The sequence below is a fragment of the Centroberyx affinis genome, unplaced genomic scaffold (assembly GCF_046629955.1).
Source record: "Centroberyx affinis isolate AG114_WGS23_722 - 3 ecotype Tasmania unplaced genomic scaffold, CSIRO-AGI_Caff_v1 ptg000230l_1, whole genome shotgun sequence".
Classification (NCBI taxonomy): domain Eukaryota; kingdom Metazoa; phylum Chordata; class Actinopteri; order Beryciformes; family Berycidae; genus Centroberyx; species Centroberyx affinis.
Window position 1 is genome coordinate 108000 of NW_027278917.1, and position 27537 is coordinate 135536.

The window sequence follows — 27537 nt, forward strand, 5'->3', positions numbered from 1 at the left end:
TAAAATTGTGTTGCTGACATACAACATGATATACTGTAGTTCCAAACTTGTAGATGTTTGAAAAAAATGTGATTGTGCTAAATTAAATTGATTAAAATTAGTTTAATGCCACTACATCTTTCATCATCAATTGTGAATATGTTTTTAGTCCTTTTTGTGCCCAGACTTTTAATATATTGTCCATTTTAGTACTGGTGGGAATACCTCTAAACCACATGTAACTCAGTCACACATGTTCTTTTTCTGCCCAGTATTAAACCTCTTCTGGTATGTACTATTTTAGGAATACCAAAACTAGAAATAACTCAGATAAGTATTTATACAGGATTCTTAGAGTAGCTGCTATGAAACAAGTGACTGGTTGAAGGCTATCTGTCAGCAAGTTAAGAATCAACAATGCAAGGAATATTAAAAATGGAAAGGATAATAAGGAATCAAGAGGCAGAATTTGAAAGACGCTGGAACAAATGCGTAAACATTTTCTATATTGTGAGACCGAGGTAGCTCAATGGGCATCAGCACATGAATTGATATGTAGATCAAGACCTAACACTATCACATCTTAACACTGAGAGTGAGTGTGTGTGTTTGTTTGTGTGTGATTCAACATTCATTCATTTTATTCATTCATTATTTTTTATTTTATTTTCTTACCCAGTTTTCCTTTTTTGTTCTCTCCTTTCTTACCGTTATTCACTTTTGTTTACAAAAAACAAAGAATATTGCAATTATATGAATATGATTTCTATATGTAAATGTATCATCAAGAAAGATTGCAATAAAGTGTTTAATTTTTTTCAAATTAGGTGTAGGCTACTTAAAGACCTTGGTTAAAGTAGGAGCTCTTCTAAAAAAAACAATTATAGAACTCTCCAGGTAAACCATCCTGATTTTACAATTTATTTAAAATAATCTAGATATTTAATAAAGACTTATCCAGTTCCTTGTGTTTCAATTAATAAGATTTGAAGACTGAATATCACACTAAATGATATTAATGAGATTTTTTTGCAGTGCAAGTGCATGATGTATTAGGGAGATTTTCATACTTCCACTGTCATTTCGAACTAAGAATTTTCCAATACGTAGGTTTACAGACAACTGTTAGCAAGAAATCACATGCGGGCAGCGTGAACATACATTTCCTGCCCTCGCTTTTCTGCATGAGTTCTCACATATTGTTTTTTCACAGCTATGGCTAAAATTAACTTGTGATTGACCTGAAACTTTGAAAAACCTGTTCAATGGTTCAATAACTTTATGTTCTCAGAAAGCAGGGTGATGCATTTAGCCACAGGGTATTTTTATTAAGGTGATGGGTGGAGTCTGATGTGCACTGTGCAATATGTAGAACAAATGATATTGTAGGCCTATTACTGTCGATACACTGAGCAGCTATGCTCTAACATCTACATTTTCACATTGTTTAACAGGGAAATTTGCATTTCTGCAAGATAAAAAGGTAAGTATTGAGAAATGTTAATTAATTGTCACTCACAGATTTGTCGTCTAATTTGTATTGTCTAGTGCAAATGAGACAATAATATAATGATATAATGATAACAACTTTCAGGTGTGTGGTATACCTCAGGATGGCTGGATTTATCCAACATTTTCTTCTTTGCATGTTGATTCAAGGTAAGCTACTCTGTTTTTTGTATTCTTCAATTGTCGTTTATCATAAATGTAAAGATGGAGCATTTGACCCAGCCTGCCCTCCTGAAATTTAGTGAAATGAGCATGATATAAAAGCGAGATAAATATGTGTTTTACGGTCTATGGTTTCCACCAAGAAAGGATTACGTGAAGGAGACACGGCTAGAAACAGGAACTAAGCTGACATTGAAAGTCAGGGTGGAAAATCAGGGTGAAATGGTTAAGGTGGTGGATGAGCGTAAGCATTTGCCTTCATGTCCAACTACCCGGGTTCGATTCCCAACTCAAACTAAGAATATGTCTACTGTGAGTGAAAGTGCGATTTTTAGCTTAAGTCTGTCTTATTTTACCATGACCAAAGCCTTTCCCTAACCTCAACCAAATTGTTTTAGCAACCCTAACCAAAACCATAACCTTAACCAAAGTAGTTTTGCTTGCCTAAACTTGAAAGCAGTGAAAATGGCGTGTCCAAAAAAAAGGGAAATGGGCCTGCAAAAAAAACAGACAATATACTGTAGATTTTCAAGGAATTCATGTATTTTGAAAAATTGCAGTTATTACCCTTTATTAAATTTCTGTTCTGTAATTTAACAGGTTATATGCTTTGTTGATAAGTAAATACATTCTCTGTTTTAAAAAAGACGATAGTGCTAATTTTACAACAGCATTGTATTTTTTACGGTAGATATAGAGATATATCAAGATATATCAATACAACCGATATTATCATATTGTCATAGTTTTTTACTTTTAGTTTTTTTTTAGTTTAGTTTAGTTTTTTTTTAGAGCTTTTTGTTTGTAATTGAAAAGTACAGATAACTTCAGTTTTTTCCCCCCTTTAAATAACAGTAAAGTACAGTTAGAATTTGTAGAATGGAATAACATGCAGTCTGTATAGTGTGTTATTTCACAGAAAAATCACCTTATTTCAATATACTAACCTGAATTGTAATTTTACGTCAAGCATTTGACCGTTGTTGTTTTTTTTACAGTTTTTTTTTTTTTCAGTGTATTGTCACATAATCCAATTCATGGTGGAAGAACGTAACCTTGACATAATTCATGTCCACAACACATAGTCTGCGTTTCAGAGTTCAAGAAATGTTATGAGATCACGTGACCTAAACTGATTTGTGGTTTTTATTTTGCCTGTTGCCTACTGGTCCTCTCCCAGGCTGCCTTCTCTGCATTTCCAGAGCCTGGCAGGTAAAAATGCCAAGCAATATCAAAGGCTTGAAGGGCTCCTGTCTCGTCATCCCTTGCAGTTATGACTACTATCGGTACCCACCCTCAAACCCAAACCGTTTGGTCTGGTACCAGTATGTGAACCATGGTTATCCTTTGGTTTATGACCCCTGGTATCCAAAAAGCATCATTGCACAATTTCGTGGGAGAACGCACCGAGTTTACTCTACACATGGTAAGGTATGTAGTCTTGAAATCTACCCAGTGGATTGGTCTCACCACAGGCAGAGGATCTACCCTTGGGTGGATCCGGAAAATGTTGGGAAAAGCACCTACGCATTCTTTGATACAACTGTAATAATTGAGGTAGTAGGTAAGTTATCAAGTTGGGCTTATAAAAAGTTTTCACAGCATTATTTTCAAGTTGATATTTAGTCATTCCATCAATAATTCTTCACATTTTCTTTGTAAAGACAGGGCAGAAAGCCCAGTGATTCAGATCATTGGCAACCTGAAGGTGGGACAGGAAGTGACCGTCCAGTGCATTGTTTCCCACACATGTCCATCTTACCCACCCACTCTGAGTCTCAACATCCCCTTGCGAAGGCACAAACTAACTCATGAGTCACTGTCTGATGGCACATCCAAAACCATCTTGACGACCACGCTGGTCATAGAGAAAGACCACCAAACTGTGGAGTGCTCTGTCCGACATACTGGCGGTCTAAGTGCCAAAGCTCATAAAAACCTAAATGCAGAATGTAAGTGATGGAATTGGAAAAATAACAACTGCTTTGTCTGCAATGTTGACCTGAAATTTTAAATGTTTAACCAATTTTATCTCAGGTTCTTTCTGGCCAGTGACTATCAGCTCCCAATCACAGGAGTTTCTAGAGGGAAAAGCAAACAAAGTAACCTGCTCTGTCTACTACACCTGCTCTCAATATGTGCCAGCTCTCACTTGGAACTATGATGGCATGCCGGTCTCCACTGAATACAAAAGTGAAGAACCTGCAAAATGGAAGTCTACGTCTATACTGACATTCACAGCCTCAGCTAAGGACCAAGGAAAATCTCTGACATGTTATGCGCACTTCCCTGGGGGACCCAGGCAGGAAATGAGCATCACTCTACAGGTTAAGAGTGAGTGGAAATCACAGTAATGTTGGGTTAATGATTTATTTAAGTAAAACAAATCAATATCATTTCTACTCTACAGTACTGGCCATTATAGAAGTCTTCAAATATGCTATATCCATCCTGCATCTATCCTGCATCATAAACAAATTTTGCCATGGGGATCATTAACAATTTATTTACTCATCAAATCTTACCTATCCTAATTTAGTACTGCACTGCTTACTGCCACTTTAGCCTTTTCTTTCCAAAACATTGTAAAGATTATTCTAAAATGTGTCTCATTTAACTGATTGCCAGATCAAGATTTCATTTTTCTCTGAGGTGGAGCAACAGTGGGCAGTAGGCTAATTCTCTGTGGCATGCAGTAGATGCAGTATTAAGTGTGAAAACCATAATTACTACTTCTGTGGATAGTGAACAGTAGAAGGAGACAGATCGGAGAGGAGTTAGATTTAGGGTCAGTCAACAGAGATTTAGTTAGACTTGAATTTATAATGTCACAGGAAGGCATTTGCCCAAGCCCACTGCAAGACGCACCTCTGAAAGTATTTTTTTTTTCCTTTTAACACACTTCCTTAAAACTAACAATAGGGTTTTTGTTTTTCAAAAATGAAACATCAGTCAACTGCATAATCTTCTACTTTTAATGTCACAGCGTTGGCATGGTAAAAAGATATTTTAACAATTTGGCATCAAATTGTTTCTCTTTTTAAAGGATCTATGCTGTCTCGTGGTTGGTCCTTCACCACTCCTGGCAGCATCACAGGCATGAGAGGCTCCTGTGTCGTCATTCCTTGTAGCTTCACCTACATGACCTCCCAGCCTGCCGACCTCAAAGTGATATGGTATTTGTACCAGAGCCATGGACACCCGCCTGTATTTGACGAAAGACAGAGGATCATTGACAAGTTTAGCGGGAAAACCAGCCTGGTTGGATTTGTGAATCAGGGGAATTGTAGTCTTCAGATTAAGAGGCTGGAGATGTCCCACAACCAGGACAGACTCTACCCATGGATAGATAAGAACCCTATTACCTCCTACCATACATTAGATCAAAACTATTATGATAAAACCAGTCAACTTGTTGTCTCTGGTAAGACATATCTGGGTACCTTCTCTTCACAGAGTGAATTTGACCCATAGTTCCAAAAATGCCATTTATGCAAATGTTTATTCTCTCTCTGGATTTAATAGACCATGCACAGCAACCACAGGTGAACATCATTGGTATCCCCAGGGTGGGAGAGCAGAGCAGTGTGTCCTGCAGTGTCCGCTATACATGTCCATCTGCTCCCCCCACCCTGACCCTAAATGGCATACCTGGAGGAGACCACATCACACACACTGCAGTGTCTGATGGGATGTGGGAGAAGACATTAGAGCGGACTTGGAATGTCACAGAGGAGGATCAGGGTGTGATGTGCACTGTTAAGTACGCTGGTGGTCAAAAAGCCACGACTGAGGTCAAGCTTAATGTTGAATGTGAGTAGGCCTGCAATATGAGGTGATGTGATAATTTTAGATAAAGCTGCAATAAGTGATTTTCTGACCACTAGAGGGTGACAGAAACCGTAACACATTTGTAAATGAAGCACAGCAAAGCCACTGCACTACGAAGGCCCCTAAGGATAAACCTAGCAAAGCAACGTACATAAAGGCTAACAGCAAAGCTAAACGTACCTGCTGAGCAGTCTTGCCGGTTATCAGTCTCGTTTTGCCAGATCTTTCTCCCACTGAAGGTTATAAGGTGGGTCAAGGTTAAATAAAAATAAAAAAATAAAAATACATGTCCTACAATGACAAGTGATGGGGTGGGTCGGGAGGAGCTTTGTTCCGGAGTGGAAGATGACAACAAGTTCAGGTGGAAGAGGTGGAAACAGCAACACAGCTGGCCCCCGTGTGTGGATATTGGTTTATATCATTGTCTCAATGAAATCTCCACAAATAGCACACATTAGTTTCAGGATTGGTTATAAGGTCTGATATCGCTCATTGCAGGTTTAAATGAAAGCGCTCCCAGTTAGATTTCAATCTCACTATTACATTCCTACTCAGGTCCGTTTGAAGAAATCATGATGGATGAGGAGCCAGGAGAGTTAACAGAGGGTGTGGCAAAGAATGTGATTTGCTCTGTTTCCTACAAGTGCAAGAAAAATACACCAGCCATCAACTGGAACTACAAAGATATGCAGAGTTTAGTTCATACCAAACAGGTCTCCAAAGATACCTACAGCACAATGTCTAATCTAACCTTTATCGCCACTCTTGATGATAATAGTAAACGTTTGACCTGCACTGCCCAGTTTATTAATGGGCAGACCTCAGCCTCTGCACGCCTACTTATAAAAAGTGAGTTTCAACAAGCCAAGCATGGCAGTCATTCTATAATGTGAGGACACTTGGTGAATATTTGTTTGACATGTGCTTGTTGCCCTTCTCTTTCAGAATATGAGAAACCAATTGAAGAAATAGTTCCACATAAAAGTGACAGTGGGTGTACTTCTCAATTTACCCATCTCAGTCTCATGTTACTTCACCGGTGGACTGATCTCTAACGGGCAACCCAACATGGTTTGTTTCTCTGTTTACAGCCCTCCATGTTCTGGCTGCTGACGTCCCCTCCAGACTCAGTGCCCTGACCCGCTCCTGTGTGGTGGTCCCCTGCAACTTCCAGGTGGAGGGTGAACCTATCACCGACCTGCGTGGCATCTGGCACAACAGAGCCGGGGGCTTTGTGTACCACGGTGGCCAGAGCCGAGTGCTTGACCATTTCAAGGGTCGCACCAGAATATTAGGAGACCTGAACCAGCAGAACTGCTCGCTGGAAATTGATGACATAAAGCCCTTCGACAACGGACCCTTCTGTTTCCGTGCAGAGAGGCGAGATCGCAAATACAGCTTCAACAACAGCTGTGTATTTATTGTTATGAGAGGTCTGTATTCAGGACTACTGAAATGTGCCATGCTATTAATCTGTATGCACTCTAAAGAATATTTTGCTTTACATTTACATTAAGCTTCCCCAGAAAAGCCAGTGATGACCCCAGTTCCAGCGGAGGTTGATGCTGGCTCAGCGGTTAGTGTCACATGTTCTGTGACACACACATGTCCCTCACATCCTCCGGTGTTTTCATGGAGTGTCTCTACCCTGACCACAGAGGTCAAGTACATTTGGAAGGCGCAAGGCATCTGGGAGACCTCCTCCACCGTAACCTTCATGGCCACTGGAGGAGACGGGGTCAAAAACATAACCTGCACTGCCCGCTTTTGGGGAGGGAAGCAACAAGCCAGCACAGTCGAGCTGAATGTGAAGGGTTAGAGCACCAGTCTAATATGCACACGATTCACCTGTCCTGTATATGTTCTGCGTTGATGTCGTATATTGAGTTGCATTTTCCTTAATACATTTGTATGAGCCTCTGTTTCTACAACCCACTTTGACCAGGATCGCTGATGTTCGAGTTGAGAGGCGCTCTCCCAGTAGCTGGTCCTGTTGCCCTGGTCATTATTATCCTAGCTACAGTGGTTGGAGTGGCCATATGGAGGAAAAGGTAGAATATGTGAAAGTAGCATAGTCATATTTAAATATTTAAAAAGTGTCACTATTGGTAAATAATACTAAAGCTGTTGATATTGGCAATAGTTTCTTTTATCCTGTAAAAGTCAACATTTATTTGTTCAGGAAAATGCATTGGATCTAGAAATATTCACTTTTTTGCATTTTTGTATGCCATGTTTCAAACAGGGGTCGCTCTGACAACTCTCTCAGACCACCGCCTCGACCAGAGAAAAGGTATGAGTTTTAATGCCTGAATGTGCATAATATGTGGGCTACATACTATATATTACAGTTTCATGCTAATCTGAAAATCATGCCCTGCCTTGAGAACCACAAGTCCTTTATTTCTACCAGAGGAATCAGTTCAATACACTTTTTAAATTCTGTTTCAAATATATGAACGTAAATGTGATAATAATAATTTGTGATTCCTTTCATAGGAGATCACTATGGGATAGATTATCCAGGTAGGCTTGATTAATTAATGGTTTAAAAATGGGTTAAAATATTGGTCCCATATTGTGCTAATTAAAAAAATACTGATGAATTCTAATATCTAAACAGCCTATTTACCTTTTGTTGCTTAAAATCATTTCACAATGAAAAATATTACCTATCCAAATTTCCAGAAGATACCCTGAGGACAGGCAGAGACCTCCAAGGCCTGAAAAAAGGTTTGTCTGCAGACGCTTATTTCTGACAACTGGACAAATATGTTGACAAATAGTGAGACTCTGCTTTCTATACAGGAGATCCATTTGGAGCAGATTTTCATCAACAAAGCAACATTTAATGTTTTATGAAATCCACTCATCCACTCCTTCTCTTCCCAATAAAACGCCACGTTTCCATTTTAAAAGTCATGTCTTTTCTACTTTCCTCAGAGGAGCAGTGGAGGGGCGTGTCAACTGGCAAAATGAAAGAAAATCCAAGTAGGTGCTCTCTATTGTTGGTGGTTTTAGCTTCTACTGTTTTCACTGTTACGGTGGCTAAGTATTAGTTTTGTTTACTAATTCCACTATTGCTATAGGAGGTCATTCTGGAGCAGATTTTCAAGGTACTTTTTCCAATCTCTGGTTAATATTATATTTAACTGCATTATGCGAGAAATATCAGTCATCAATTAAAAATATCCACATGTAACTTTGATCTTATTCATTATCTTTGCACACCAAGGCAACACTGCTAACCTCAGTGTTGGCTACCTGTAAGTGTTTAATCAGTCGTACACTACTTTATTACAGTGCGATTCCTGTGCACACTGACTGGCAAAAACTGATATTGTGTGTCCTGATTTCTTCCTCCTAGAAGCAACACCAAAACTGTAAACTGTGTGATCTCCAAACAACACTTTCCATCCCCCAAGGAGTGAGTATCAATGACACACCTATTTCTCACTCATTTCAAAGACGTAACACTACCTTTCATATTCACAATTTCTTTTGTATTTGCAAATCACAAGTTCATTATTTTCTTTTCTATTCTTGTTTGAGTAATCGGAGATCTCCTCACTCGGTCAGGCCTGGGGCTGGCTGCACAGAGGTGAGTAGTAATGCCCAGATCAGATGTAAAGATTATTAGACTGTTATTGTCCCCAGACTTCATATGAATTACACTGGATCCATCTGAGATGATCCAGCATCACTGCTACTTAAACTGTCTCACTTAATGTAACATATAATCTAGGACTGATACAGCTATGCAGTGCTCTTGAAATGAACATCTGTTTCTTTAGTTATGTAAATTACAAAAAGCATTATGTTAAAGGATAATTGCCTACAGAACAATAGATCAGAAGAGGAACGCTGCATGGGCTTCAAACGTGCGGTGCTCATGGGACATATGTGAAGAAAAGAGAAGAGAAAATCCAAGGCACTCTCCTGAAGTTAAAAAGCCTTTATTGACCTTGGCTGTTTCATGTTAAAATGCACCAACATGTCGTGGCCCCACCAGACCTTCTTCAGGGTGCAACACAACAAATCCACACAACAATGTTGTGTGGATTTTCTCTTCCCTTTTCTTCACAATTTGAGATTGTAATTGACTGTAATTTCCCTGAATTTTGTTGTAGGATTACAACGTATATGCAAACTTTTGAGTCCTTCAAGACATCATGGACACATCAAGCACTTCCAGGCCCATGATGGTGTTACTGTTTTGCATTCACACAGACTTTCTGTGTGTGTGTGTGTGTGTGTGTGTGTGTGTATACGCGGATGTACCTGTGACTTTACAGAGCTTTTCTGGAAGACTGAAAAGTTTCTAGGTGATAGACATTCATTGCCCATCACTTAATGAATCTGTCTGTTAGTCTTTCTGCAGTCCCTTTCATTTACAAAGCTTCTTATTTTATGAACAGTTTTCATTTAACAGAATTTCAAAATGTTCATTACTAAGCCATTTATGTGCGTTGCCTTATAAATTCAACCTGTTAAACAAGTATTGCTGTTTTTATCTCATTTGTCCTCAGTTGACTGGGTTATGTGTAACATACACAACATAACTGTAAAATGATATAGATAAACCCTTAATAGAGAGGTAGTTGTCATGCAGTTTGGTCACTCTATCAGTTCTGTAGAAGAAACCTTTAGAAAACCTTCACACAATTACAAGTTGGGTTTACTTAAAAAAATGAAAGAAATGAACAGTTGCATTATATTTTAAACAATCCGTGTATATTCTCTGTGACTCACTACATGGTGTCATTATCTATTTCCTATTATAAAATATATGCCATATACAAACTAACATTTGTTGCCAAAGTAGTTTATTACTTAAGCTGTCATTTCATTCATAATAGTCAGTTATTTTTATTGAAAGACATTAAGTCTAACCCATTAAGCTTTACATGCTTGTGATTAGCATAGTTTTGCTCCCATTCACTGCATACAATTTAAAATTAAAGAAATTCTGAGTGTTCAGTCATGATGGCAAACAGGAAAATTGGGATAGGTATGAGCTTCCCCACACATGGCAAAGGCACTGTAATAACAAAATAGAACTCAGTATAGACATAGTTCTGCTCAAATCAGGGACAGGAGTCAGCAGATAAAGCCTGTGGGTCTGATTCAGACCTGGACTTCCTCGACTTTTGATTCACAAGGTCTGTGTTGCACTCTAGCCCAAGGTGTAACTATGTGTGGGCAGTATAAGCTAATTTGTCTGGTGGTGTGCTTCCTTCTGAACTAGCCACCTTTGAAGTAACCATTTATTTTGCCACTGTCTGCTCACTCATGAATCTTATTTGCATAAATTCATTGTACACACCCTTTTGCCAACTTTACATCAAATTTATAGCTGATACAACTGCCCTCTATGCCTGCATGTCATGAAAGTTAGAAGTGAATTTCGTATTTTGAATGTCTGGAATCATCAGACTTAGAATCCCCAAAGAAAACACAAAAATAAAATGTATCAGTTATCAAATTATTAATTTTTTACAGAAGAAGATTAAGGTCACGTGAGAAATTTATTTGAGTTCTGAGATTAATCTCAGAATTCTGAGAAAAAAGTCAGAATGCTCACTTTAAATCAGAATTCTGACCTTAATCTCAGAATGTTGCAATTCTGACTTTAAACTCGGAATTCTCACTTAGAATTCTGACTTTTGCTGTTTAATTGAGCTTTATAGGTGGTATTCAAAACAATATAGAAGGGAACAGGTAAAAATTGTTTGAGGCAGAGGGCAGAATTGCTAGGTTTATTTATCATATTTTGCTGGCTATACTGTCTGCTATCCTACTTCCTGTTTCTCATCAAAATTAAGCTGATTGTATGGGAATTACTTTAACTTAGCAGTACATTGAACATAGTATGTGTCTATACCAAGGTTATTATAGTTTTGCATTTTTCATAAGTTTTTATTTTTATTTTGTTTTGACTTTTTGTTTTCAATTTCAGTTTAGTTTTAATTCGTTTTTAAAGCGGGTTTGCTAATTTAGTTTAGTTTTTATTTTTTTGAAAATGCTTAGTTTTAGTTTAGTTTTTATTAGTTTCAGTGTTAGTTTTAGTCTTTTTTTGTATATAATATGGGGTATTAGTCAGGGGTGAGATTCAAAAAGGTAAAAAAAAAACTGAAAAAAAAAATTGGAAGATATTTCCACCCAAAATACTAGGCTTATATATGAAATAAATTGACAAAGACGAAAAGTAAAGACATTTTCTCTATAATTTTAGTTTATTTTAGTTAGTTTTGTAAACAGTCATTCAGTTAGTTATTGTTTTTTTGGTAAAGCCTTGTTTTTATTTTTATTTCAGTTAACGAAAATGTTTTTTCACACCTAGTTTTCGTTATTTTGTTAGTTTTCATTAACGATAATAACCTTGGTCTATATCAATCAAAACTTTTGTGCATAAAAGCTGAAGAGAGAGTGGGCGGGGTGTGTGGGTGGCCAGGTGGGATGGTTAGTGGGTGGATCTCATTCCAAAAAGTGTGTTGAATATTCCACAAATTGGTGCGGCATACACAGAAAAGGAGTGGAGAGAGACCTTGTGTAAAAATGGAACACAGCAGACACTGGTTAACAGGCAGGTTTAGGGATTGAATATTATCAAGAGGGAGGATAAGGAGTGGTGAGGAGCATGAGGCCACACAGAGGTGAGGAGGGAAACTGAATGGTGAGGTTATTGTGTCTCCATCAGTTAAAAGAACAGGGCAAAAGAGACCATTGGTGTCACCAGGAGCAGGAGGCTAACACCGGTGCTGCTGGCGCTGTTGCACATGTCACCCTCACAACAGCTAATTTCTGTTCCTATGGCTCCTGCTGCCTGGGCAGATGTTATACCTGAGCACATGGTCTTGGAGGTGCAGCCCTTCAAGGTCGTCTTCTTACCTGCTGCATCCACTATGAGAACGAAAACAATGTTAGTGACTGGGCTTAATGCTTTACCATGTCTAGCTGCATCACTAAACATTCCTATGAGCTGAGGAATGTGAAATATTAGAGTGAGTCGTCTGATGCTATAGGCCTGTTACCTGTTGTTGAGATGCAGCGGTCCTCATCCCCCAAGCAGCTTAGAATGCTGTTGCATTCCCCCTTTTCATTGCAGCCATAGCACTTTTTACCATTGGGAGAAGGGACACGGGGCGCTGTAAGATAAAACTTATATTGTTCATAGTGCTACCATACATTAGATAAGATAAAACTTGAAAGGTCTCCATGGGGAAATTGGGTGATTTCAGCATCAAAGAATAGGATATTAACTAATATGCTATATGCAAATAATGAGTATTGAAGATAATGTATGAAATAATTACAACAAAGGAATATTTTGATAATAATACAACAAATAAGTTAAAATAACAGTGTCTTAATTGACAGATTTACAGATTACAAGAACATTTTCTGATCCTGGAGTACTGTAAATATTAAAATTAATCTGAATTGTATCTTTTAGTCAATGAAACCAATTTTGTTGGTGTTACATGCTAAATTCTATTAAACACTGATGATTTTGCTGAAAATTTGAAACATGCCAACACTAACATTTATGGGTGTCAACCACACAATTTTTCAAATTTTGGTGAGTTTTTGAGGCATAGAACCAAATGCATTCCATTTTCAACGAGTACAGGAGTCGGTCCAAAGAAGCATCTGATTATCACAACACAGTAAATATAGGGAAGTTACCAGGGACAGTTTGGGAGTTGCAGAGGTCAGTGGAGCAACACTTGGTGCTTATTGTGGTTCTGGAGGCTCCAAAGTTGACCGAGCCGCTCAGACACTGATCAGCCACAGCACAAGACTTCATGTTGACATTGGCGAGTTCTGTACCACCTGCACAACAAACAGCAGCCTTTGTCAAATTATGTCAAATGCCAAAGAGTCTTACTTGCTGAAAGAAAAACCATGCACTACTACATACCCACAGATGAAACGACTCTTACTGATGAACATTGACCGAGCGAGGAACAATCTTTGGATGTGTCTGTGCAGCTTCCAGAGAGTCCAGGGATGCATTCATGACATGTCAGGGTGTAGGCTGAGAGAACAGGCGAACAAGTCAGACAAGTTAAAAATGAACTTTTTCCAATTTAAACGTGTGTAGCGGGGTAGAGCGGGGCACTGTTATTGTATTTCTTTTTTTTTGTGTTATTTTTGTTTCAGTATTTCTATATTTTTACGTAATGTGTGTTGGTAAAATTTGTTGATACTGGTCAGTGCATTTCTGATCGGCTCTCTCTCTGTTCTCTCATATATTTCCGGGGAGTGACGTGATGCTGCAGTGAATCTTTCAGTTTAGAAGGGCTCCGGACTTAGAAAAGAGGATCTGCTCCAGAGCGAGCGAGGCTTGGGCTCCATAACTCCTTCTGTGTGGTATCGTGTGCTACTGGGGGAAATCAAATGTATGGCATGGTCTATAGTATTCTGGCTGGGGTTATTGTGGACCGTTTGGTCGCGTTGGTGTATAGCCGCTACGACTGTCCCGGCTCGGCCCGCTCTGAAACCGATTTTATTTTGCGTGCACGTAATGTTCTTGTGTATTGGGTCTCCTGGTTTTTGTTTTTCATTTGGGAAAAGCAAGCGCTGAGCTATTGATGTTTCTATCTGTTTTATCCTAATTGATATCTACTCTATTGGGGTCGATGAGTGTATTGTTTGCTGTGGAATTGTAGTGAAATTGTAACTTAATCCTGCATGGTTTTATAGCACATGGAGTGGGTTTAGTATGGTAATGTTTCTCCAGTGAAATCTTAACTTTTTCCCCTGCAGTATAGCAGGATACATATTACATTAGGCTACATTACATTACATGACGTCATTTAGCAGACGCTTTTGTCCAAAGCGACTTACAATAAATGCATTTTGTCAACCGTAGCGAAACCAACTGTGTATCACAGTCTTCATCAGCTAAGCCCTTTAATAAGAATAAGTAGCATTTGTAGAATTTTTCTTAGTTTTTTTATTTTTATTATTATTATTATTTATTCAGTCGTAGAAGGGGAAGAAGATCGTTAGAGGTTAGTTCAAGTGGAGTCCAGATGTGTCTTCAGTCTCCGGCAGTGATTCAGCCGTTCTGACAGAAGGGGGGAGCTCGTGCCACCATTATGGTGCCAGGGATGAGAAGAGCCGCGACTGGGAAGGAGTGGAGCGAACGAGGCGGGGTGTGGAACCTGACCAGAGATTGTAGATAGGGAGGGGCAGTGATGATGTAAGTGGAGGCCCGCTTGCCCTGTTCCCCACCTTTTTGATTTTTCTGTTGGCTGCCTGGTCTTGTGATTAAATACAATTTTATTTTTTTTATCTTATTCAGTTGGTGTCTGCCATCTAAGTGCCCTTTATCACTGAGGTGCTCTACCCAAGCCTAACAGCATCTGATCAGCGCGATCAGACAGCAGTATTTTGGAGAAAAACGTAACAAAACGAAAAGGTGGGGCAGAGAAATTGAGGGATAAAAAAAATAAAGGCCCGTGAAGCTGAGGCATCAACATGCGCAATAATTACTGACCTTTTCAGTAGTGCAAGCACCAGCAGCATTTCCACTGCCGATGATGAACGGCATCAAGAGGCTCAGTGCCTCTACACCTTCCTCCTGTCCTGAAGGGAGGACACTGGCCTCAGTGCCTCTCTCTACATACCCACCCCTTTACTCCATCTTTTAATTGTTTATAGTTTATTGTTATTAGACAATGTTATAGTTTATTATAATTTATTCTTACCTGGTGTTAATTTAAATAGCCTATTTATTGTTGAAAGTTACCAAATTAAAGTGATAAAAATGGCAATGGCAATCCCTGACTGATTTAATCTGTATTGATATAGATTATATCGCCTTTTCAAAAGCCCTTTATCATGATGCACTAAATGCACAATATAGGCTAGCAGTCTGTATCTGTTGTGGTATCCTCACAGCGGTGGATGGTGGAAAATTCGCTGGCTGGATGTGGGCCGGTCTGGGTCAAAAAGTCCAGGACCATTTTCTTGTCCCCTGCTATACACCAACGCGACCAAACGGTCCACAATAACCCCACCCCAGAATACTAGACCATGCCACAAATTTGATTTCCCCAACTAGCATACAATACCACACAGACGGAGTTATGGAGCCCAAGCCTCGCTCGCTCTGGAGCAGAGCCTCTTTTCCAAGTCCGGAGCCCTTCTAAAAGATTCTCTGCAGCATCACGTCACTCCCCGGAAGAACAGAGACAGCCGATCAGTAGACACTGACCATTATCAACAAATTATAGCCTACCAACATATTACGTAAAAATATAGGCTAGAAACACTGAAATAAAAATAACAAAGTTAAATACAATAACAGAGCCTCGCTGTATAGCTTACATGCAAACCAGTAGCCTATCTGTTCAGTAGCTAATTGAATTACTTTTTTTTTTTACGAAAATACACAGGCTAGCTTTGAATCCAAAGAGGTTGATTGTTTATTCTACGCGTTTCAACATTCTAAAATATCTTTCTGAGTCATGACAGGGTTCTTTCAAGTTCTTTCTGACAATACAGATAACCTGTTTTGGTGACACTCTGAACCTTTACATTACTCCACTTTACTGGTATCTAACTATATACTTAATACTCAAGGGAAAACATAATTAGGGTTCAATAAAAAATAAACTTGCCTTTGGGGAGAAGCACACTCCCAAGGATCAGTATAGGCAGATGCATTTCAGGATGGCGGGTGGAGTCCAAGTGGCTCAAAGTTTGGGCAGTTACAGCTTTAAGTAGTTCTGCTAAGTAGGAGTGGTCTCAGGATGACATCCATCGTCCTTGATAAACACAAACATATTTGACTGTTCAATATTTACAAGTAGGGGAGAGGGGATGATTGTAACACTTATTGCATCTCTGTCCATATCTCCTTGCTCATTTGAGATAGATTTTTCAAAATCTGGTGTAAACTTTTTACATCTGTCTGTTACAAAACTGAACAGTTTCAACATTCTACACATCGGTGGGTTGAAACAACACTTGGGGTAAAATGTAACACCCTTTGTAAAATCATAAACTGGATCAAAACCATGTCATTCCAACTGGAATTCTTTGTTTATACATGGTGAACATATAAAGGAATACACTTACCTTTTGGTACAATCTCCTATCAATTTACAGTTGTGTGATGATGTTGGTAGCGGTTTCACCTCTCAGTGTGTGTGTGTGTGTGTGTGTGTGTGTACAACCATCCCACACCCTATTTGTTACAACTATAGCAGCCATCAAAGAGCTAGCTAGTGTAGGCTCATGGTGTAACATTAGCATAACCCTAACCCTAACCCTAACCCTAACCATATAATAATATAACCATAAGATAATAATAATAATAATAATAATAAGATAACCATAACCTCTAAAATCTGCTGATTATCCTAAGATAATTTTGATACTTCTGACAGTAAAACACACAAACAATTTTGATTAAAAACAATTACTTGCTCACCTCAAAATCTGAAATTTGTCTATAAAATTTGCCAGTTTTATTCAGACCTTTTCTTTCCATATGTGGGTCTGGGACTAAATGGAGCATTTACACATGTGATCACCTGATTTTTTAGCTTTCTCGTGATTGGAGGAATTGAAAATGTTAGAACCACAGAATTCGATGGATAGAACGGTTAGTGTCACATGTTCCGTGACACACACATGTCCCTCACATCCCCCGGTGTTTTCATGGAGTGTCCCTACCCTGACCACTGAGGTCAAGTACATTTGGAAGGCACGAGGCATCTGGGAGACCTCCTCCACCGTAACCTTCATGACCACTGGAGGAGAAGGGGTCAAAAACATAACCTGCACTGCTCTCTTTTGGCGAGGGACCCATAACACAGGGGGGGGCACTCGTTATTTATAGAGCGACGCTCCATAGGTTTGACTAGGCTCATCCTGATTGTCTGAGAACGTGCATGCAATTTTCAGTGCGCAAGGCGAATACATGTGAGGTTAGCCATAAGAGCCCCGTTAGAGGGCGTAGCCTGTGTGAAGTAGAACAGTTCAATACGCTTTTTAAATTCTGTTTCATGAACCTAAATGTTTTCCAACAATAATAAGGAGATCACTATGGGATAGATTATCCAGGTAGGCTTGATTAATAAATGGTTTAAAACCATTTTTTTTTTAAATATTGGTCCCATATTGTACCAATTAAAAAACACTTATGAATTCTACTCTCTAAACAGCCTATTTACCTTGTGTTGCTTAAAATCATTTCACAATGACAAAAAATACCTATCCAAATTTCAAGAAGATACCCTGAGGACAGGCAGAGACCTCCAAGGCCTGAAAAAAGGTTTGTCTGCAGACGCTTATTTCTGACAACTGGACAAATATGTTGACAAATAGTGAGACTCTGCTTTCTATACAGGAGATCCATTTGGAGCAGATTTTCATCAACAAAGCAACATTTAATGTTTTATGAAATCCACTCATCCACTCCTTCTCGTCCCCAATAAAACGCCACGTTTCCATTTTAAAAGTCATGTCTTTTCTACTTTCCTCAGAGGAGCAGTGGAGGGGCGTGTCAACTGGCAAAATGAAAGAAAATCCAAGTAGGTGCTCTCTATTGTTGGTGGTTTTAGCTTCTACTGTTTTCACTGTTAGGGTGGATAAGTATTAGTTTTGTTAATTCCACTATTGCTATAGGAGGTCATTCTGGAGCAGATTTTCAATGTACTCTTTTCCAATCTCTGGTTAATATTATATTTAACTGCATTATGCGAGAAATATCAGTCATCAATTAAAAATATCCACATGTAACTTTGATCTTATTCATTATCTTTGCACACCAAGGCAACACTGCTAACCTCAGTGTTGGCTACCTGTAAGTGTTTAATCAGTCGTACACTACTTTATTACAGTGCGATTCCTGTGCACACTGACTGGCAAAAACTGATATTGTGTGTCCTGATTTCTTCCTCCTAGAAGCAACACCAAAACTGTAAACTGTGACACTCAGATCTCCAAACAACACTTTCCATCCCCCAAGGAGTGAGTATCAATGACACACCTATTTCTCACTCTTCTCAAAGACGTAACTGTCACAACCTCAGTTGTGCTCACCCTGACTACACACTTGGCCCTGCTTCAGATTCCCTTGTGTCCCTCTCCCCTGTCCCTAAGTCTGCCAGCAGATGGCATCCCAGTGTTCCCCAGGTGCGTTCCCAGTGCTGCTTGTCTCTTATTAGTTAATTTTCTAGTTTAGTATTTAAGCTCTCATCTGCCCACTTTACTTTGCTTGTTAGTCTAGACAGTCTGTATATACTGCTTGTTGAGATCGTCAGTAAAACCCTTTGTTTATTTGCCAAGCCTGTCTCCTGCCTCATTGTTCTGAATTTGGGTTAACCTGATCTGCACATACCTCACAGTAACACTGCTGCCTTTATGCACGTTCTTGTTGTATTTGCAAGTTACAAGTTCATTGTTTTCTTACACTTATATTCTTGTTTGATATAGTAATCGGAGATCTCCTCACTCGGTCAGGCCTGGGGCTGGCAGCACAGAGGTGAGTAGTAATGCTCAGATCAAATGTAAAGATTATTAGACTGTTATTGTCCCCAGACTTCATATGAATTACACTGGATCCAGCTGAGCCTAGCATCACTCGTACTTAAGCTGCCTCACTTTATCTAACATATAGTAATCTAGGACTGATACAGCTATGCAGTGCTCTTGAAATACGCATCTGTTTCTTTAGTTATGTAAATTACAAAATGCAAAATATTAAAGGCTAATTGCCTACAGCTAGAGAGAACAATTTGAGATTGTAATTTACTGATTTCCCTCAATGTTGTTGTAGGATTAAACCCTGGTCCTTCAAGTCATCATGGACACAAGCACTTCCAGGCCCATGATGCTGTGTTATTGTTTTGCATTCACAGACTGTGTGTGTGTGTGTGTGTGTGTGTGTGTGCATACATGGATGTACCTGTTGACTTTACAGAGCTTTTCTGGGAGTTAGGTGATAGACATTCATTGACATGAATGGCCCATCACTTAATGAATGTGTCTGCAGTCCCTTTACTTACAAAGCTTTGTGAATAGCTTTCATTTAAGATAATGTTTATTTAAAATTGTTCATTACTAAGCCATATGTGTTGTCTCATAAATTAAATCTGTTAAACAAGTATTGCTGTTTTTATAGTTTTTCCTCAGTTGACTGGGTTATGTGTAACATACACAACATAACTGTAAAATGATATACTTGCTATAAACCCTTAATAGAGAGGTAGTTTCCATGCAGTTTGGTCACTCTATCAGTTCTGTAGAAGAAACTTTTGGAAAACCTTCACACAATTATAGGTTGGGTTTACTTAAAAAAATGAAAGAAATGAACAGTTGCATTATATTTTAAACAATCCGTGTATATTCTCTGTGACTCACTACATGGTGTCATTATCTATTTCCTATTAGAAAATCTATGCCATATACAAACTAACATTTGTTGGCAAAGTAGTTTATTACTTCAACTGTCATTTCATTCATAATAGTCAGTTCTTTTTATTGAAAGACATTAAATCTAACACATAAAATGTTCGACCACACATGCATAGGAATTCAACTGTTATTAGCAGTTTTGCTCACATTCACTGCATACAATTTAAAATGAATGTAGAACTTCCGAAAGTTCTGCTATGATGGCTAACAGGAAAAATTGGATAAGTATGAGCTTGCCACTGTAATAACAAAATAGAACTCAGTAAAGTTCAGCTCAAATCAGGGACTGGAATGAGCAGATAAAGACTGTAAGTCTGATTCAGACCTGGACTTCCTCGACTTTGATTCATAAGGTCTGTGTTGCACTCTGTTGCCACTGTCTGCATTCTCATCATGAATCGTATATTCATGAATACCTTACACAGCTTTTTACCAACTTTATACCAACTGTCACCAACTGATACAACTGATTTCTATGCCCGCATGTCATTAAAGTTATAAGTGAATTTTGGATTTTGAATTTTGGATTTTGTCTTGAATGAGACTGAGACATCATGGGACTTTGAAACACCCCCCCCCCCCCAAAAAAAAACCCCCCACAAAAATAGAATATATCAGTAATTAAACACATTTATTCACTTCTGATTTTTTGTTAAACTTTTTTTTTGCCTTTCTGGGTCTCTTTCTCCTTTTAAAAAAAGTAAGTAAAACAGTAAAAGAAACAATAATTTTATCCTATTTCTAATTACAAAACAATTAGGATCAGATCACCCAAAACCCAGAAAGGTGTGTATGAGCACATGAGTTTTTACATAAACATAGTTTTACTTAAACAATAGGACAGCAACTGCAGAGTTGCTAACAATTGTATAATGCAAACATACAGTATATAAACAATTGCTGTTTAATTTAACTTTATAGGTAATATGCAAACAACATAAGAGGGAAAAAACTTGAGGGAGAAGGCAGAGGGAAATCGAAAAATTCCTATGTTCATTTGTCATATATTGCTGGCTATACTTTATACTAATTCTCATCAAAATTAAGTTGATTGTATGGGAATTATTTTGCCGTAGCAGTACACTGAACACAGTATGTTCCTATAGCAAAAAATATGTCCTGTGTATAAAAGCTGAAGAGAGTGTGGGCGGGGTGTGTGGGTGGCCAGGTGGGATGGTTAGTGGGTGGATCTCATTCCAAAAAGTGTGTTGAATATTCCACAAATTGGTGCGACATACACAGAAAAGGAGTGGAGAGAGACCTTGTGTAAAAATGGAACACAGCAGACACTGGTTAACAGGCAGGTTTAGGGATTGGATATTATCAAGAGGGAGGATAAGGAGTGGTGAGGAGCATGAGGCCACACAGAGGTGAGGAGGGAAACTGAATGGTGAGGTTATTGTGTCTCCATCAGTTAAAAGAACAGGGCAAAAGAGACCATTGGTGTCACCAGGAGCAGGAAGCTAACACCGGTGCTGCTGGCGCTGTTGCACATGTCACCCTCACAACAGCTAATTTCTGTTCCTATGGCTCCTGCTGCCTGGGCAGATGTTATACCTGAGCACATGGTCTTGGAGGTGCAGCCCTTCAAGGTCATCTTCTTACCTGCTGCATCCACTATGAGAACGAAAACAATGTTAGTGACTGGGCTTAATGCTTTACCATGTCTAGCTGCATCACTAAACATTCCTATGAGCTGAGGAATGTGAAATATTAGAGTGAGTCGTCTGATGCTATAGGCCTGTTACCTGTTGTTGAGATGCAGCGGTCCTCATCCCCCAAGCAGCTTAGAATGCTGTTGCATTCCCCCTTTTCATTGCAGCCATAGCACTTTTTACCATTGGGAGACGGGACACGGGGCGCTGTAAGATAAAACTTATATTGTTCATAGTGCTACCATACATTAGATATATAAAACTTGAATGATCTCCATGGGGAAATTGTGTCGTTGCAGCATCAAAGAATTAGCCTTGTCGAGCGATTCAGAGAAAAACTGGGGTGATGCTCTAGTCAACAGCTTGGCTTGTTCTAGCCATAGGTTCTAGCTAGCAACAATCGAGCCAATCAGCGCCTTTGTGGGCGGGACTAAAGTTTGAACCGTTTGTGCAACGGTTGAAATCACCCCGTTAACCAACATATTGTCTTTGCCAAGATGGTATTTTTTGTCAAAAACTACCAACATTCTTTGTGAAGTTAGTAAATAGCCTAAGCCCAGCATCAACTGTAAATAAAGTCAGAGCAGCCGGATCGGTCAGTCACTAGTGATTGGTTCAGGGAAAATCCCCGCCTCCCCGCCCCCATCACACACACACAGAAAACAGCTAAGGAGTCAGGCTCGACAACAAAATGCCCATTCAGTTTGAATATCATGCTATCAAAGAATAGGATAGGCTAGCCTACTGTAGATAAAAATAGAACAAATAATGAGTATTGAAGATAATGCTTCAAGTAATTACAACAAAAGAATATCTTGAGAATAATACAACAAAAAAATTTATATTAGGCCTACAGTGTCTTAATTGACAAATTTACAGATTAAAGGTATGGGCGGAGATTGCGGGGTGCACATCTGATAACCAATTTTGTTGGTGTTACATGCTAAATTCTATTAAACACTGATGATTTTGCTGAAAATTTGAAACATGCCAACACTAACATTTATGGGTGTCAACCACACAATTTTTCAAATTTTGGTGAGTTTTTGAGGCATAGAACCAAATGCATTCCATTTTCAACGAGTACAGGAGTCGGTCCAAAGAAGCATCTGATTATCACAACACAGTAAATATAGGGAAGTTACCAGGGACAGTTTGGGAGTTGCAGAGGTCAGTGAAGCAACACTTGGTGCTTATTGTGGTTCTGGAGGCTCCAAAGTTGACCGAGCCGCTCAGACACTGATCAGCCACAGCACAAGACTTCATGTTGACATTGGCGAGTTCTGTACCACCTGCACAACAAACAGCAGCCTTTGTCAAATTATGTCAAATGCCAAAGAGTCTTACTTGCTGAAAGAAAAACCATGCACTACTACATACCCACAGATGAAACGACTCTTACTGATGAACATTGACCGAGCGAGGAACAATCTTTGGATGTGTCTGTGCAGCTTCCAGAGAGTCCAGGGATGCATTCATGACATGTCAGGGTGTAGGCTGAGAGAACAGGCGAACAAGTCAGACAAGTTAAAAATGAACTTTTTCCAATTTAAACATGTAGAGTCTGTTCTATAGCTCACTGAATTAAATTTTTTTTTTTTTTTTACTAAAATACAGCTACCTTTACATCCAGAGCAGTTGAATGTTTATTCGACATGTTTCAACGTTCTAAAATATCTTTCGGCAGAAAAAATAGGCTATAAGGCACTCTTCCCATCCAAAAAGTAAAAATAGCCAATAAATAATAAAGGCTTTTTATTGTAAGGTACCAAGGCTAGTTAAAGTGGAGTAATGTAGCCTACCTTTCTTAAGTTTCAGAGTGTTACCAAAAAATGTAACCTGTCAAGGGACTGCAGATGAAAAAAAGCTCTAAGCTAAATCTGGCACAATATATCGAATGGTAACATTTGCATTAGCCTACATTATGTCATTTAGCGGACGCTTTTTTCCAAAGCAACTTACAATAACAGCATTTTGTCAACAGTAGTGAAACCAACTGTGTATCACAGTCTTCATCAGCTAAGCATTTTAATAGGAAAAGTAGCATTCATTGAATCAGATTTTTTTTGAAGAAGAAGAAGGAGGGGAAGAAAATCGTTACACGTAACTGTTTTTACCGGAATAGATCTGCTTTTATGGCTACCTGCTGCACATGAATTAAACTTAGGGAGAACAAAACAACCATATAGAACATAAAAGCAGAACTAAGCAGGTGGAACTGGGGAGGACGTGGGTGAACAAAAATAATAATCATAAATTATTATTATTGTTGTTATTATTAGTAGTAGTATTAACAATGATAATAATAATAATAATTATTATTATTATTATTACAATGTATATATATATTATTTATATATTATAATTGACTATAATTATATATGAAGTTATGTTCTTATATTTTTTAGATATAATATAGATATCTCACATAAAAAATATAAGATTATCAAGCCCATTTATATTTTTCTGCTCCATCCAGACCCAGACAGACCCAAATTGTGAGGTAATCTCGCGAGATTACACGAGACTGACAGTGTAACGGATCTGCGCATGCGTAGCACAATCGTGCCTATCCATGAACTTGGATCTTTCGTAGAAAGACGGCAAGAGAGCGGCAAAACACAGAAAGAAGAGAATTAACCTACATCTTATGCCACAACTTTGAAAGGCAAGTTAAGTCAATATTTGAAAGGCATAACGTCATTTATATAATTTATAAAAAGTGATATGACTAAAAGGCATGATGCCAATGCCTGGTAAGTTAAATGCTAACGCCACAGTTCGCTAATGTTAGCTAAATTAGCTAATGTTTCTGGCACTTTTGGCACTTTGTCAACTTGCGCTTTTGCAGTCGTTAGTGCGATTCCCAGTGTCCCAAAGTGTATCATGTGTAACGTTAGGCCGCTGGTCCTAATTTGACATGCAGTATGGAAAAAGCACCCTACATCAGCTGGTTGTCAGTCTATCATTACTTTTGAACTTGTCACACACTATCCAAGAGAGAAAAAGTGTCCTCTGCCCATCCAAGTTTTGGACCAATAATAATTGAAGATGCTAGCCAAGTGACATACTTGAGTGGACTGTAGTTACCTAGCAACAACAAAGTGGTTTTCTGGCTTCACAAATCAAGAGAGTTTGGGCACTTTACTAACATTCAAAGTGTGATTTAATGTGATCCTACTTAAACAACTTTGGTACCACTTTGGAAAATGTTTGGCAACAGTGTACACTACACAGGATTTGTCATACATGGGCTAAAATGTACAGCATTTTTGACAATGATCTAACCTGTGGTTTGTTTTTCCTCTTTAGACGCTGTTATCAGCACCGGAGAGGATGGGTGGTGGCGGCCGTAAGAAGTAAAGACTCCCCACGCCACGTTTTTTTGGCTGGACCGCAACAGTGGGGCCAGCCCTACTAACGCGAATATCTGTCACTGACTGACTGACTGACTGACTGACTGAGTGACTGACTGAGTGATCAAGTTACACCATTGGTCGGCCGTGGCACGTGGCACATCATAGGATCACAGAGCCAGAAATTTCAGCTTCGTTTTCTCCGCCGTCTAGTTTCTCTGCTGAGATCAGGAGCCCGTTTCTCTCCCACAGTAAGCAGGCTGACCAATATCATGCATGTAAGCTGAAGCTAAAGTAGAATCTATACAATTATATCATATCACCGTTTATGTCGATGCATATCCGTGAGCTCAGTCCACCTGAAGCCCTCTGTTCTGTCGGCGGAGAGAGAGACACAAACAAGCATGGAGGTTTCATCACGCCGAGGGCTTATTGCCGACCTTCCCGAAGTTTCCCGGGGCCACGGTTCCGGCCACTAGCTGGCCGCCGATTTGTTCCCGATGATCCGGCCGAGATTTCGGCTGGGGTCCCGGCGACGATGCGCCCCCGGTGTCCGGCGAACAGCGTTTTCAGCACCGACGGGTAACAGAGCGCCTGGCGCTTGGATCGGCAGGATCAATGCGGGCAGTGGGCGCGGTGGAGACGACAGCGGTGGAGAGAGAGACGGGACGCGCTGGAACGATCAGTATGGATGTATGGACTATTATTCTGTATTAGCAGTCTACAGCGGAGTTAGTTACACCATTGGTCAGCCGTGGCACGTGGCACATCCATACACGGTCCAGCCATATACTAGGTTTTGACCTAGTTTTTTTAAGGGTTTACCCCTTTGTTTGTTTTGTTGAGCAGTTCCTCCGTCTCTAAATAATAATAATAATAATAAAAACTATATATATCTTCTAAAAAAGTGGTTTATGTTTTCATTTTTCATTCTGGCATCTTATACAGTGCTTTTTTCTCCCATACAATGTGGAACATCCCACCTGTACTACAGATAGAAGTTTGGAAATCTGACTATGTGAAAGAACTTTCCATCTATGTAAGGTCAATTGTAACAGCTGCTTTCCCTCATATTTATTCAGGAAGGTGCCATAATCTCTTCCCAGGGCATCTCATTTGATCACATTCAAGCTTTATCACAGTTATTTAGAGGTGTTTATTTTTGTTTATATGGTTTAGGGATAGTAGTATTGCAAGTTATGCACAGCAAGTTATGCACAGCAAGTTGCATAATCAAAACATGAACAATGCATTGAAAACATGGAATATGTAAATCACTGATTCAGTCAGTATTGTCATATGTTGATCCAATTGCAAATTATATAATATAATTGAATGCACAATTGTGTACAGTGTAGAATGAAAAGGAAAAGCAATTCAGTGTTGAAAAGTAAGACGTTGACACAAAGTTGCAATTTCAACGTAGATTCGGTTTGCAAAATAATACTTAATTCAATGTTAATTCAACGTTGACGCAAGACCTTAATTCACCCATGTTGAAAAGTAAGACGTTGAAACAACGTTGCGATATCAACGTTGATTCGCCTTTCAAAATCGAAACCAAATTCAGCAGTGATTCAACCTTGATCCACGACGTTGATTCACCCGTGAATAAACGTTAAAATGCCGGCTGTCACTCAAACTGCAATGAGCACCTCTCCATACTACACTGAAGCCAAAGCAGCATTGCTCTTTAGTAAATTGGTAAATTCTAAAATTCTACCTTTGAATCCAAAGAAGTTGACTGTTTTATAACTTGTATTCTAAGTCAAAACCCTTAATACTCAAAGGAAAACAGATAACGAGTTTAATAAAAAAAACAAAAAACTTGCCTTTGGGGAGTAGCACACTCCCAAGGATCAGTATAAGCAGATGCATTTCAGGATGGCGGGTGGAGTCCAAGTAGCTCAAAGTTTGGGCAGTTACAGCTTTAAGTAGTTCTGCTAAGTAGGAGTGGTCTCAGGATGACATCCATCGTCCTTGATAAACACTCATTTGACTGCTAAATGTAATTTACATTGAAGATGGAAATGTGTATATTTGCAAGTACAGCAAGTTGAAAATATAATCTAACCTATATGAGGGTCTTTGTTTTGTATCCTGTTGCCAAGCACTTCCACTTACTTTCTTATTAATGCACCTGTAAATGGCAACTTTATTTACACATGCTCAGTTCAGTAACGGTAAAAGTCAAGTACGGCAGAGGCAGGGGCAACTGTGAAACACTGGTTGATACATCTTAGCATTTTACACACAAAAAAAATACCCCATGACAGTGTGATTTTCTGCTTTTTGCACTGCTCATGTTCAGGGTCAAAATTAAGTAAACACCAACACAAATTGTCACTGCAGTAAAGGATTCTGGTGGTGAAGTTTTCTTTCAGGGCTCTTTCTAAACTGTTTGAAGGTTGTGCTGGGGTGCCACTGATCAAAAACACTGATCACTTACAGATTTCACATTAGTAACTTTATCCAGTAGTCGATTTGAGGAGGGATGCGAGGGGATGTCATCCCCCTTGAAATGAAATTGTCAAAAACCATCCCCACTGCCATCCCCCTTTCATCTCTCTTTATGGCACAAAGATATCATTTAATCAAGAAATGTG

General features: G+C 39.0%; 3 protein-coding genes across 6 annotated transcripts; 1 reads left to right on the forward strand and 2 right to left on the reverse strand.

Moving 5' to 3' along the window:
- The first annotated feature begins 1357 nt into the window (after nucleotides 1-1357).
- Nucleotides 1358-19415, forward strand: LOC139663835 (uncharacterized). 4 transcript variants are annotated; one of them, XR_011696732.1, is made up of 23 exons: nucleotides 1358-1462; nucleotides 1574-1638; nucleotides 2831-3214; nucleotides 3315-3602; nucleotides 3688-3984; nucleotides 4697-5074; nucleotides 5176-5463; nucleotides 6037-6330; nucleotides 6427-6471; nucleotides 6573-6914; nucleotides 6999-7295; nucleotides 7427-7532; nucleotides 7727-7774; nucleotides 7981-8007; nucleotides 8170-8214; nucleotides 8425-8472; nucleotides 8571-8597; nucleotides 8849-8908; nucleotides 9034-9082; nucleotides 17988-18035; nucleotides 18409-18474; nucleotides 18940-18988; nucleotides 19283-19415. XR_011696732.1 is itself a non-coding variant. In XM_071542599.1 (20 exons), exons 2-20 carry the CDS (start codon nucleotides 1593-1595, stop codon nucleotides 9636-9638), a joined length of 3096 nt encoding a protein of 1031 aa, XP_071398700.1. In that variant the 5' UTR covers nucleotides 1358-1462; nucleotides 1574-1592; the 3' UTR covers nucleotides 9639-10119. The 4 variants fall into 4 exon arrangements, 2 of the variants coding, with proteins under 2 accessions (XP_071398700.1, XP_071398712.1); XR_011696733.1 differs by lacking the exon at nucleotides 8571-8597; XM_071542599.1 differs by lacking the exons at nucleotides 17988-18035; nucleotides 18409-18474; nucleotides 18940-18988; nucleotides 19283-19415 and adding an exon at nucleotides 9612-10119.
- On the reverse strand, nucleotides 10225-16161 carry LOC139663866 (phospholipase A2 inhibitor NAI-like). The gene is made up of 5 exons (XM_071542635.1): nucleotides 16116-16161; nucleotides 13406-13522; nucleotides 13171-13317; nucleotides 12516-12629; nucleotides 10225-12384 (listed from the first exon to the last, which is right to left on the reverse strand). The coding sequence occupies exons 1-5, from the start codon at nucleotides 16159-16161 to the stop codon at nucleotides 12182-12184; spliced, it is 627 nt and encodes a 208-aa protein (XP_071398736.1). The 3' UTR covers nucleotides 10225-12181.
- Nucleotides 19416-20568: 1153 nt separating the features above from the next.
- LOC139664018 (phospholipase A2 inhibitor NAI-like) lies at nucleotides 20569-26884 on the reverse strand. The gene is made up of 5 exons (XM_071542826.1): nucleotides 26764-26884; nucleotides 22956-23072; nucleotides 22721-22867; nucleotides 21669-21782; nucleotides 20569-21537 (listed from the first exon to the last, which is right to left on the reverse strand). Exons 1-5 carry the CDS (start codon nucleotides 26807-26809, stop codon nucleotides 21335-21337), a joined length of 627 nt encoding a protein of 208 aa, XP_071398927.1. The 5' UTR covers nucleotides 26810-26884; the 3' UTR covers nucleotides 20569-21334.
- Nucleotides 26885-27537: the final 653 nt, after the last annotated feature.